The 13,540-nt window shown below is 39.2% G+C and overlaps 2 protein-coding genes across 2 annotated transcripts; one reads left to right on the top strand and one right to left on the bottom strand.

The window, feature by feature from the left end:
* Positions 1 to 696: 696 nt before the first annotated feature.
* Positions 697 to 5,754, top strand: odc1 (ornithine decarboxylase 1). Its single transcript, XM_042501202.2, has 11 exons — positions 697 to 847; positions 1,782 to 1,930; positions 2,167 to 2,304; positions 2,592 to 2,765; positions 2,916 to 3,088; positions 3,197 to 3,413; positions 3,501 to 3,584; positions 3,726 to 3,888; positions 3,991 to 4,106; positions 4,215 to 4,429; positions 4,518 to 5,754. The coding sequence occupies exons 3-11, from the start codon at positions 2,203 to 2,205 to the stop codon at positions 4,693 to 4,695; spliced, it is 1,422 nt and encodes a 473-aa protein (XP_042357136.1). The 5' UTR covers positions 697 to 847; positions 1,782 to 1,930; positions 2,167 to 2,202; the 3' UTR covers positions 4,696 to 5,754.
* Positions 5,755 to 7,734: 1,980 nt separating this feature from the next.
* Positions 7,735 to 12,618, bottom strand: LOC121953622 (G protein-coupled receptor family C group 6 member A-like). The gene is made up of 6 exons (XM_042500809.2): positions 12,414 to 12,618; positions 12,011 to 12,323; positions 11,023 to 11,823; positions 10,603 to 10,809; positions 10,404 to 10,521; positions 7,735 to 9,414 (listed from the first exon to the last, which is right to left on the bottom strand). The coding sequence occupies exons 1-6, from the start codon at positions 12,611 to 12,613 to the stop codon at positions 8,489 to 8,491; spliced, it is 2,565 nt and encodes an 854-aa protein (XP_042356743.2). The 5' UTR covers positions 12,614 to 12,618; the 3' UTR covers positions 7,735 to 8,488.
* Positions 12,619 to 13,540: the final 922 nt, after the last annotated feature.

Below are 13,540 nucleotides of genomic sequence, written 5' to 3'. Positions count from 1 at the left end.
GTCACTTTTCAAAATACTTTTTTTTTTCATTAAAAACAACAACATATAACAAGTTTATAAAATATGTTTTATAATAAATTAAACTCACCCTAACCCTAACCCAATAGTTAATACTAGTACAGCTGCAAAAAACAGTCAGTTAATCAATTAGCCAGTTAACAGATAATTGCAACTATTTTTAGATAAAACATAATCCTTTTGATTCATTTGAGTGTTTTTTTTTTCTTTTTTCTCTTTAATATTTTTTCTCACTGGGTACTATCATTTTCAATACTTTAAGTAAATGTTCCTGATTATAGGCCTACTTTTCAATGTAGAACTTTTACTTGTAACAGAGTTTTTTTCACATTGTGGCGTTAGTAGCCTACTTTTATTCAATGATCCAAGTGTTTCCTCCACCACTGACTGGTGGGCCCTGTTTGTCTTGTCTTTACCACAATGCAATGAAAAAGCTTCAATTTGAACGACAGACACACGGTTTGTTTGGACACGCTGTTAACTTAAGTAATCTTGCAATTTGTAGGTAGTTGTTGGCCACTGTCTGTCCGTCAGTCTGTCTGTCCGTCAGTCTGTCGGTCAGTCTGTCTGTCTGTCTTCCTCACCATGTGGATGAGGTTACGAGAGCAAACCGGTTCATACGTGGATGGGAGGCCGGTTTCAGCTGGCTGCGTTGCCGTAGTAACGAGCAGTCTATAAATACTGTCGCGATCCTTTACCGGCCTCCATTCGAGTTTCAGACCTCACAGAGGCGAAACCGTCTGCTGCGGACTTCTTCGTGAAGAGAACCGCTTTTTTTAATCCCAGCATTCTGGTCTAATGGACACAGTCTTTGTAAATGCTTTTTAAGGTAAGCAAAGGATTTTTGTACAAATAACAACGTCACATTTTAGCTTAAAAGCTTTTCAACTAACGGTAGCAAAACGCGAAGTAGCAGGCTAATGCGTTATGGCGGCTTTAAAAGCACGGTGAAATTGATTCCTTTTGGTTTGGGGTATTATTGCTATTTAACCGTAATCGTAATACGAATTTCATCCATTTTTCATTCATTCTTCGCGCCTGTGTATTACCTAACAATACGACGTGGCCGGTGTGACAGGCGGCCGGTTAGCCAACGTTATCATGTAATTATAAACGTGCTAACTAACTGAAGCATAATGTTAACCCGTGGTGTCAATTTGTCAGGGCTGTGTACTACGGCGTGTTCATGTTATACTGAACAAGTTGTTAAATTGACTGTTAACTTGGCTAAACCACGTTACCGGTAACTTCATATGCTAAATCGCCTCATGGCACGGATAGCTCTAAACGGAACCGGCATATTGACGTCGGCGTAATTTATCGCTCACCGATTGGTCCGTTTTCATGCCATTCTTTTAATGGAGGCGGATCTTCTTTTTGATTGGCTCAAATGTGGGCTGGGCGGGATTTCAACACATGGCCCTTTCAATGACTTTTCTGTGCAGATCGTGCCGGGTAGACATGACTCATGACACAGCTAGGTAGAAAATGGAGTGCTATTAAAGACTACAGACGCGATTTGTGCGTTTTGGGCATGTCTGAGGCTTGTTGACTTGGATAATTAAAGTGGTTTAATAAAATAATCTGTAACTTTGTGTAAAATATACAAAGAAAAAATCCTTGAAAAGAAACAATACATTCATATTGCAATTTGAAGTTTAATCCTGAGCTTTAACAATCAACTCTGCAACTTCTTTCCTGATGCAGCTTTTCCCCCATAAGGAAATGCAGCTTTTTTAATGTTATAATGCTCTTATTTACAGAATAATCACTGTAGGAAGACGCACACTGGCTACTCAGCAGGCCCTGGGCTTGAGTCTTATTTGAAGGGATTCAATTTCACCGGTGAGCCACCTTGGCTTCTCTGCACCTGAGTAACAGCAACACTAAATTTCATCTCTTTCATATCCAAGTAAGTGTCTCACTGTTTCAATTTTACTCAACACAGCATTGTCATCTTGCACATATACCACTGTAACAAAACTGTAATTCAGTCCCGTACCATACTTTGGGAGTTGCTAACACTTGCACTATTTTGAGACTTTCCCATTTGTGGGAAATGAAGTGGGCTTTAGTAATCAAGGACAGAAAAGACACTGTGTTCTCAAAGATGAATGCAAACTTAATATGTCCCTATTCCTTTTTTAGTTTCCTAGTGACTAATCAAAAGGACTTCTTGTGACCATGAACACTGCAACTGCCACCGAGTTTGACTTCTCTTTTCTTGAGGAGGGCTTTTCTGCCCGGGATACTGTTGAGCAGAAGATCAATGAGTCATCAATGACGGTAAGGCTCCTGTGCTGACATTATTTAGGGGATCAGATGGCACCTTTTGTTTGTTGATAAATGTCAGGATGCAACTGAAAGCAACTGGTTGAAATGACACCATACTCCTTTGTTCATGTTACTGGTTTTGCTTTGTTTGACTTCGCTTCTTAACTCTTATGCTGGTGTAAATGTCAGCTTTAATACACATAGGGTTCATAGTTTTCAGTGGTGCATCTAATTCTATACTGTACTATGTTTTTTGTTAAATGCATATGTTCTTTTTTCTCCTATCCATTCCATCACAGGATGACAGGGACGCCTTCTACGTCTGTGACCTGGGAGATGTACTAAAGAAACACCTACGCTGGGCGAGGGCCCTGCCTCGCGTCACTCCTTTCTATGCTGTCAAATGCAACGACAGCCGGGCTGTTGTTATGACGCTGGCATCCCTGGGAGCTGGATTTGACTGTGCAAGCAAGGTGCGTGTTGGAAAATCGCCCGTAGCGCTAGACTCTCTCAGGATAACATTATACAAAGCTCTCTTGATGACTGGCTGAAATTGCACTGGCAGCTTGTGTTTTTGAATTAGCATTTTTTTTTTGCTGACTGTTGTCATTGTCTCCCTCTAGACGGAGATTCAGATAGTTCAGTCCCTGGGAGTTGATCCAAGCAGAATCATCTATGCCAACCCCTGCAAGCAAGTTTCTCAGATCAAGTACGCGTCTGCCCATGGGGTCCAGATGATGACTTTTGATAGCGAGGTGGAACTCATGAAAGTGGCCCGCTGCCATGACAATGCCAAGTAAGACATCTTACCATCCATAATATGAAAGCCTTGGTGGTATTTTATTTTTATTTATCTGCCATCATCTCCCTTTTTTTCCACTAACGGCTTCTGCTTTGTGCCCAGGCTGGTGCTGCGTATTGCCACAGATGACTCAAAGGCAGTGTGTCGCCTGAGTGTGAAGTTTGGGGCTCCTCTAAAAGCTTGTCGAGGTCTTCTGGAGCGGGCCAAAGAACTGGACCTGGATGTGATTGGCGTCAGCTTCCATGTTGGCAGTGGCTGCACTGATGCTGAGACCTACACCCAGGCTATCGCTGATGCCCGCTGTGTCTTCGATATGGGGGTGAGTTGTGACAGAGATGCATATATAACTGTATTAAACCATGTGCGTTTTCACCAAGCGTACTAATCTGAATTTTGTGACCTCTAGGATGAGCTTGGCTTCAACATGAACCTGTTAGACATCGGAGGTGGTTTCCCTGGTTCGGACGATGCTGAACTCAAATTTGAAGAGGTATCTTGTGTGCTTTTTTGCCGTTTTTTAATGGGCTGAACATAATTTTGTACCAGATTTGAACTTGTGAAACAAAACCAGACAGTACAGACTTTGTAGTCTGATATATATTTACCCGTGGACACTTTTCCCTCTTGCTAGATCACAGCAGTAATCAACCCAGCCCTGGACAAGTTTTTCCCTGCGGACTCTGGTGTTAAAGTCATTGCTGAGCCAGGGCGCTTTTATGTGGCCTCTGCTTACACACTGGTCGTCAATATCATTGCCAAGAAGGTCATCATGGACGATGAGGCGGCTTCTGATGGTAACAGCCTTGATTTAAAATGGTTACGATTTTGGAAAAAGTTAACTCTGGAAGCAGATTTGTAACATATCTCTTTAGTAAAATGAGTCATGCTTTCTTCAGAGGAAGACGAAGGAACCAGTGACAGGACCCTGATGTACTATGTCAATGATGGAGTGTATGGATCCTTCAACTGTATACTCTATGACCACGCTCACTGTTTGCCAACACTACATAAGGTAAAGGAGAATTCAAGTAAAGTTTCTTTTCATTCATAAGGGTCAGTGAAAGGTGAAACAGATGTTAATGATCCCTGCCCCCCCAACCTCTTCTTTTTATACTAATAGAAGCCAAAGCCAGATGAGGTCATGTACCCCTGCAGCATCTGGGGCCCAACATGCGATGGCCTTGATCGCATTGTTGAGCAGTGCAACCTGCCTGACCTGCAAGTGGGAGACTGGCTGGTCTTCGAGAACATGGGTGCCTACACGGTGGCCGCCTCCTCCACCTTCAACGGCTTCCAAAGACCCGACATTCACTATGTCATGTCCCGCTCTGCCTGGTGAGTACATGGTCATCTGGAGGTGGTCTGATCATGAGGAAAACTTTTCAGATTTAAGTATATTTGTAACTTTTATCTGCTTCCACAGGCAACACGTGCAGCAGATCTGTTCCCAGGGCATGCCAGCTCCTGCGGAGGAGTCTTGCCTGTTTGAAGTGCCAGCGGGCTGTGGTCGAGAGAGCAGCTTGGAGATGCCCACCAAGCCCTGCCAGGCCCATGTGGTTTCAGCACATACTGTGCATCACAGCAATGTTCTCCAGATTTAGCATCCCTCTTTGTTATTAATTATTGGAGGAAGTTTTCCATCTGTTTTTTTTCTTCTCCCCAAAATGTACGTGAAATTTCAAGGCCAGTTACTTGACAGGAGAATGAGAGGGAAATGTTGCACAAATTTGTGTGTTCTGTATGGAAGCGGGGATCAATCCTCAAAGAAGTGAGGCTGAGGCTGAATCGCACCCTGAGTGTCTCTGTATGTTCCTGAGTGTTACAGGGCAACTCTGTACTATTTCACTGACAGTTCCCCAAAACTGTAGGATGCACAACACTCGAAACCATAGCAAAAGTCCAAAACATGAAGGGTTACTTGTGCTATTACTTTAATACTATCAACTTGGAAGCCCTGTTAACATCTGAAGTCGCATCCCCAGCTAGTTACAAAGAGGTGGTTGGAGGGGTGATTTAATTCCTCAAAAAATGGCTGCTATGTTTATATTTATCTCTCCATGATCTCCACTTCTGTACAGAACTTCAGAAGTGTTAATCCTCAAGATGTTAATATTTGTTTTTGTTTTTTTTTTTTTCAAATTTCGACTTTTCTTCTGTAAGTGCTTCTCTGTTGACGGCCAGAAGCAGTCACGCAAATTTGAACATGTACACACAGAAACTTGCAAGACGCATGCGTCACGTTCTGCATGTCAGAACACCACATGCTGATATGGCTACAACATTTCAAACCATTTCTCTGACAGCACTATACACTTAATAGTTACTTCAGCTACCCATATGGCGCACGTGATCCTCATATTTATCCTGGTCTGCTGACACGACAGGTGCGACCAATAACAAATCTTCAAGATTAACACTTAAAACACAGGGACTCAAGAAGCAGACTGCACCTCTCCTCTTCTCCTCCTTATTTTATTTTTACATTTTGTAACTCGTAGAAGGCAAGAAGTCTGTTCATGATATTAATAAGAAGCAGTGTTACACCAGACATTTGAAATGGATATGAAAGAGACGGGATTGCAAATTCATAATGCTTTCCTATGGAAACTTTTGAAGTTTTGTATTTTTTTAATAAATAAAGCATTAGGTGCAGAGCCGAATTATAGATGTTGTGTATTTTGTATGAAAGTGCAGTGACCACTTGTGAAGCATTATCAGACTTTTTTTTGCAGCACTATGTAACACAAATAAAATAAATAAATAAAAAATTGTCTAGCACTATAACACAAAACCCCCCATGCCCCCAAAAGCAAGACTTTGTAATTAAGTGAATAATAAAATAAGAGTACTAACTACAACCAAGAACTTAGGAAACACTACCATAAATGAGGAAACTTCAATAAAACCTAGATAGATAGTTAGAAACATAAAAATAAGTAATTAGAAAAATAATAATAATAAGTGAGTAAAACACTCTAAACAGTACATAAGAGGTAAATGCATGTATATTAGGGCAAAGTAAAATAGTAATTAAATTTGTTCAAAATGATAAAATGATATACCAACTATTAAAACAGACCAAAATATTGAATATATAAATATAATAAATGAGGTAAAGTTCATATAAGAGCCAAACCAAATTAGGTGTCAAGTTTGCTTTTGAAAATGTCAACTCTTTGTGCAGCCCTCAGATCTTCAACCGGGCTACACACAAACAGTTCCATCTAGTGTTTGCAGCTGGAACTGATACAAACCAGAGCTGCCTGTGAAGAATTATTTTTTTCCCCATCACTGTCATCTGTCAATTTCCAGTCACAACTGTAACTGATTTTTATTCATTAATTTGTGATTTTATTTTTACAAGGTCAAAGCACATTAATTAACACTGCTGCAAATGTGCCAGTGTTAGCCGATGGCTAATTTTCATCTGTCGTCCCTGAGAAGATTGCAGCTAAAACAGAAAAAACCTAAAAGCATGCATACAATTAAAAGTATGAATGAAAACATGAATGTTAAAATAGGCCAAATGCTTAGTTAGAGGACAATTAGACATGACAGAACATTAGCAGTTTTTCTTCATACCAGTATAGGATCATCACACTGAAGTAAACCCCCTTACTCACATATCATTCGTGCTCAGACATGGTTTAAAAATGCTTATCTGTACCTGGTATGTAAATTATCTGCTGAGTTTGCACAGTGCAACTACTGGATTGTATAACACGAAAAGCTTAAAGATAACAGGTCAACTTTGCTCCAGAGAGTCACTTCTTTTACATAACAGTTTTCACTGAGACTTAAGGCTAAATAGGAATATATGTTGTGCATGTGATGTGAGTAATCTGACCCTCTGTAAAGGGGGGTTGGTTACCCTGTTGTAACTGCAATATTTTGATACAGGCATACATTCATATAATATGAATGTATATATTAATATAGATATATATTCAACACACCTAATTCTGCTAAAATTTACATGTCCTACAATTAGAAATTCTAGTGACATCTGTCATCAGAGACATTACACCCATTAAATTTATCATAAAATTTCTGGCCCTTTTTGTGTATTTTAATGTCCATATTTTTATCATTTTATATTTTCCTCCTAAAACGTTATGGTTTAAATTTAATTAAGTGCACACTATACGCTATTGAGGTACATTGTACACTATACACTATTAAACAGTGTATAATTTACACTGTACACTATTAAAGAGTACAATGTATACTATCTATTATTAAAGAGCACATGGTACCATAGCATTGCACACTATACACTATTATATAGTGTGAACTTCACACTACTAGAATAAAATGTAAACTATACACTGTTAGAGGATTTACTGTACACTCCACTGTACGGTGTATACTGTACACTATACACTTAAATAGTGCATGTTGTACTCTCTACATTATTAAATAGTGCACAGTGTACGCTATACACTATTAAAAAGGGCACATTGTACTATATACACTGTTAAATAGTGTGCATTGTACACTATACATTAATAAAAAAAGATACATTGTACTCTTTACACTACAAGTAGCCTATATAGGTAGTGCACATTGTTCACTATAAACTAAGGTGTAGGCTACGATGAACTCTATACACAATAGTTGCAAGCATGTTCTTTATTTAAATAGGCATACTCTATGCTTTTTAAGTAGCACACATTACAAACCATACATTATATAAATAGTGTATTTTGTAGTTAAAAAGTTAAAGGTAACCAGGCAGTGTTAACCACGCACATGTTTACCTAGCATGTAGACTACAGTGTCTTTCTTTTTTTTGTTTTTGGTTCTGTATACAACATGAAATGTTTTTAAACAAACAATTTCAAGAGAGTAAAGATCATATAATAGTTTAATTTCTAAACAAAATATGATTAAGCGACAGCAATAACAGCAGTAGTAGGAGTTGTGATTACAGATGTATCACTGACACAACCATTAAAACTTCTGGTGATTCTATACAAGTAGCAACAACTACTGCATATGTCTTGCATATGAGAGACACAAGTAGCCTGATGTAGGCTACATTTACAGTGTGTCACTGATAACACTCTAATTGTTAAAAGAATAGGTTAACATTTTGGGGGGAAAGAAAGAAAAAAACCTCACTTCTGGTAGTGGTGATACCAATCTTATGTTTGATCCTTAAATATAAAGGGTAACTGCCAGCAGGCTGTTAGCCTAATTTAGCACATAGAGCAGACACAGGAAAACATCCTGGCTCTGTCTAATCTGCCAATCACCCTAACTAAAGCTCAGTAATTTACACATCATATTTCATTTCATTTATTGCAAGTGTAAAAGCATCAGTAATGGAATGATTTCACCACAGGAAGAGATTTTTATGTGCAGATAATTGTTGTGGATGTCAATGTCAGATTATGATGTCACCACAGGCATGCTCCTCTGCTCATAATGCCTCCTGATGTACGCAGTAATGGCGCTCTCATTATTGATCTTTTTCCTGAACACCATAATGTAACACTTTGGGGCCAAGTGACAGCCCAGGATGCTGTAGCTAGAAATGAGAATGGCTGTGCTTTCAATGGCTCGTTTGTACTTCCCAAACATTTCTATATAGATCGGGATGAAGAATATCCAAACGATTAAAAAGAGCAGCATACTGACGGTGACTAAACTTGCATTTTTATACAGATCTGGCAACTGTTTGCCTTTGAATGCAAACAGGAAACAAATGAGGGCCAAGAAAGCGTTGTAGCCTAACATGGCGATAAAGAAGCCAATGGAGCCTTTGTCACACAGCTTCAGGACAGTCTTGCTTGATTTTGATTCAGTAGGATATGGTGGGAAAAAAAGCATCCATGGCACACACAGCGCCAGCTGGATCCCAGAGACGATGGTCACCACTAGCACTGGCTGATTGAGCTTCTTAATCCAGGACCCTGTCGTCAAATTAAAGCTAAAGCCCGCTAAGATTTGCAGCAGGTTGGCCAGGATGCAGGAGATGCAGAGGGAGAAGACGATGCCAAAAAGTGGGAGGCCTACCATGCAAGAAGCAGCAGTGGGTACTCCCGCAAAGCTAAATGTGAGGCAGAAGCAAGCCAGTAGTGAAAAAAGCTCCAAGAAGCACAAGTAACCTCCAACAGCTTTCACAATGGGAGTGTTTCGATAGACTGTGAACAAAATAGCAAGGACAATGGTAACAATTATACCAAGGACTTCCAAGCAACTCAAGAAGATAACGAAGGGATCCGACCACTCGAGGTATTCAGCAGTTTTATCCAAACACCTATCCCTCTGTGGAGTAGAATACTTCTCAGGGTCACAGCGTTTACACTCCTCACCTAGACAAGTAAAAATAGACATGCAAATTAAAATGCAGGAAGAAATACCGTGTTCATCATGCAGAATACATTCCACTGAAAATGAGTATGAAAGGAAAACTTAAAAAATAGAATTTTGTTTTACATACACGAAGAGATACACAACCACAGCATTGAATACCATGCTGCAGTGTGACAGTAGAGCAGTATTTGCAAATTAATGCAAAACTGACTTTGGATATTTGGGAAAACAAGACAGGAAACAAAAATAATTCAGCCTTTTTATAATGTTTGTCTTTACAGTGTAAGGCAATGCAAAATTCATTACATAAGACATAAAGAAATTAAGGAAAGATATAAAATGAAACGCACTTAAAAGACAGTAACACACATAAAAATAATTCCATGTGTGGGATTACTGGCATCTAGTGGTGAGGTAGCAGATTGAAACCTTTGTTGGAGCATGTTGGAGAACTACGGTGGCCAGTGCCAAAATGTGAATAAACCTATCTTGAGCCGGTGTTTGATTTATCCATTCTGGGCTACTGTAGAACAATATGACAACCTTTGTGAATTGTCGAAATGTCAATCTACAAATGACTCATTAAAAAGGTAATAAAAACACAACAGTTCTTATTTTCAGGTGATTATAAACTGATGAAAACTTAATTATAAATATTACATACAATTTCTGCCAGTAGATGCCAATGGACTTTTAAAGTGACTTGTGTCAACCAGCAGATTAGTAACTCTTTTATGTGTCCAAATAAATACACTTTGTTTAATGGCAGATAATTTTGGCACATCGAATAATGGATTCGTTCAATACACATAGCCACTACTTTAATCAACATTGTTTTATATGTGTGTGTATATATGTGTGTGTGTGTGTGTGTGTGTGTGTGTGTGTGTGTATGATTTCACAGAAGATAGGGTTTTTATTATTTTAGGTGCTGAATACCTACTATGGGAAAGAAAATTTTTCTTAAGATTTAGAATTAAACACTTGCCATTTCCTGCAGAAAACTCTCCATCCGCACAAGGAACACAATCACCACAGCACTGTTTTCTTTGCCTCTTCAACTCCTGCCCTGGTTTACACATTTTCGAGCAGTTGTGAACCATTACCTGTGAAAGACATAACAAAATAAGTACAACATGATATACATAGATTATTTCTGGGAATAAATGATTAAGTTTTGATCCTACCATCATATTTTTAAAACGATCATCTGGGACTTTCATTTTTCCATTAGGCCAGTATTCTCCAATGGTTTGTATTTGTGTGAGCTGTTTCGATTCACTCATGTTCCAATACACAATATCGTATCCTAAGCTTGTTGGGTCTCCATTGGGGTCAAAGACTATAGGCGTGGTGTTCACAGAGAGGTTGACTTTCTTGATTTCCTTGAGAAGCTGTGGAGACAAACATAAACCACTGAGTTCCAGCTGGGTAAACTGGGAGTGCTGAATTGCTAACTAATTTTCAGGTTTTAGGACTCATTCCTGGGGCAGTCTATAGCCTAGATCATCATCTAAATGTATTTCCAAAACTTTGAGACTATTGCTAGACAGACAGAGGCTATATCAGAGCAAAATTTGTTAGTTAGCAAGATAACTTTACTGTACCTCCAAGGCTGTAAAGTTGGTGCTACGTTCACACTGGTGGCTGCCACACTTTAGCAAGTGCCTGAGACCCTCAGCTATGACTTGAACAGCTAGGTAGATATTGTACGTTTGATCCTGGTCAATGTAGCTGACCAAGCAGCTTGGGTCCAGACATTGCTGGGACCCCTGAAGACTGTTTGTTAGTGAGCAATCCCTTTCTTTGTTCTTGTCAGATTGATTAGAGCAAGGTGGATACTGAGTTAGGAAATGTTCAAGAATGGCGTTTGTGGTCCTGTTGAACATTGAGTTGACATAGTCTTTATAACCAGGCACCTCATATCTCTTGGAGATGAATCCTAAAACCTCCCCGGCCATCTTAATGCCTGGCAGTGTAGAGATTTTTGTAGAGGCAGACCATGTATCACTCGCAATCCAAGTTTTGTTGAGGTTGTGTTTAATAGCTGCTTCAATGATGATGGCAACATTTGATTCCTTGGTGAATATGATGATGGCTTCAGCAGAGGACTTATTGATATTGCTCACCAACTCAGCCAGTCTGGAATGGGTTTGGGAAAAGTCACCAGGCAGGATGTCAATGAAGTCGATGCAGGTATCCATTTCATTGAAGATGTTCACAAGATTGTCACTGCCGTACTTCCCGTATTCATCATCACTTCCTACAATGACAACTGTTTTCCAATTAAACCACTTCACTAGCTCTGCAATGGCCTTTGTCTGATACTCATCACTCGGTATTGTTCGCAGAAAAGTGGGGAACTTTAACTTCCTGCTGAGCAGCTCACTAGTCGAGGCATAGCTTATCTGTAATAAACAGGAATAAATCATGTTGTGATGGTTATACTTTGTTTGCAGCAGTTTTTGTTTAAAATCTAGAGATTATATTTATTACCATTTTTGTTTTGCAAGTTACATAATCTTAGAATAAGATAATAATTCTGTCATAATCAAAGGCATCCAAAATATTAAGTATTTTTAAATGAAGACATACCTGGGCAACTGATGACAGAGCAAGAACTCGTGCAACAGCTATTGATACTTCAGAATACCTTTCACCTATCACTGCTTTTGTTTTGGGTTCAGGTAAAGCAGATTGAAAGCTCCCAGGTACTAAATAGCTCTGTGGGTCTGACGGACTCTTCAGCATTTGGAGTGTTGCTCTGATGGCGAAGCTGACATCCCCACAAGTGTCAAAGATGTCGTATCCTATGGTGATGTTGGGTAGAACTCTTGGTGTGCGCTGGTTTATTTCCCTGATGGCGTATATCATCATTTGAGCTTGAAGGAACGTTCGGATATCATAGCTACAAAAATTTGACGGAGGTCAGAGGGAATATTCAAAATGATTCATTTATATTATGTTAGTGGATTAATTTCAGTGAGATCATACTTACTGTCTACAGGAGAGTGATCCAGGTATTTTGCTTCTGTTGGTTTGTAAGTGAATAGGGAAAAGTCCTCCAATGATGATGTCCCCGGGTGAGTATGCATGCAGGAGATCATCCTTTCCCAAACAAGGGCAAAATAGATCCACCATACTGATAAATAACCATAATGAAAACATTGTGGATGCACAGGGGTTAAACTCATGCATGCATTCGTTCCTCTCTAAAGTATACTGGTTTCCTGGACAACAGCTCTCATATAATGGCATGTTGTAGGAAGTTAGACAGGATCATTTGCATGGTCAGATGAAATTTGTAACTCAGTGCAAAACACTCGCTCTTCATAACACTTCTTTCAAACATTGGTTTGGCACAAGAGCAGCATGCTTATCTGAATTGCTTATAAGGGCAGATCTATATAAATAATGCATATCTGCCTTTATGATTGCCTGTCTTCAGATAATAAATTGGTTTAGACAAGACAGGTGTCTATATTTGACTGCATTTTCAATCATGCAAGGGTTCTTTTCTTTTTTTCTTTTTTTAAAAGAACAACGCCCTTTTAAACTTTTTTTTTTTTTTAAAAATGAACAACTCCAAAAGCTAGAGTGGTAAAACTCAAATTTGTAATGTCATAGGGTATAAAGTCTGGATGTAGTAAAGCAGTGGTTCCCAGCAGGTCCAGCCATGGGGTCCAGATTTCTCCTTAGTCATTAGTTCAAGGTCCACACATTAGATAAATTACCACATAACCACAATTTTATTTCACAAAGTGTAAACAACACCTTGGATTATAACACAAAGAAATAAAACTTACTGCAATAATAAAAAGAAATTGCACTTTAAAATAAAATCTCCAGGCCCGAAATCGGCTGTACTTCCAAATAAAATGTGTTAAAAAAAAACAACAAAAAACCCAAACCTTGACATGATCATGAGTCACTTGCAGTCCATTCAGAATGGACCTGGCCCCACTTTTGCACTGCGACCCAGTTGAGAAGAGCTGCAGTACAGATTTCTTTTCCTCTTTATTTTGACACTTCTTTCTTCAATGAGTTTACTTCACTTCCTTCCCTCCCTTCTCCTCAGCACTGATTGGTTCCTTTAACTCCATGCTCACCTGTTCACTCCCTAAT

This window comes from Plectropomus leopardus, chromosome 14 (genome assembly GCF_026936395.1).
Source record: "Plectropomus leopardus strain MGB_pleo_1.0 chromosome 14, ASM2693639v1, whole genome shotgun sequence".
Taxonomy (NCBI): Eukaryota; Metazoa; Chordata; class Actinopteri; order Perciformes; family Serranidae; genus Plectropomus; species Plectropomus leopardus.
Note: the sequence above shows the minus strand (reverse complement) of the source record. Positions and strands in the feature narration are given on the sequence as shown.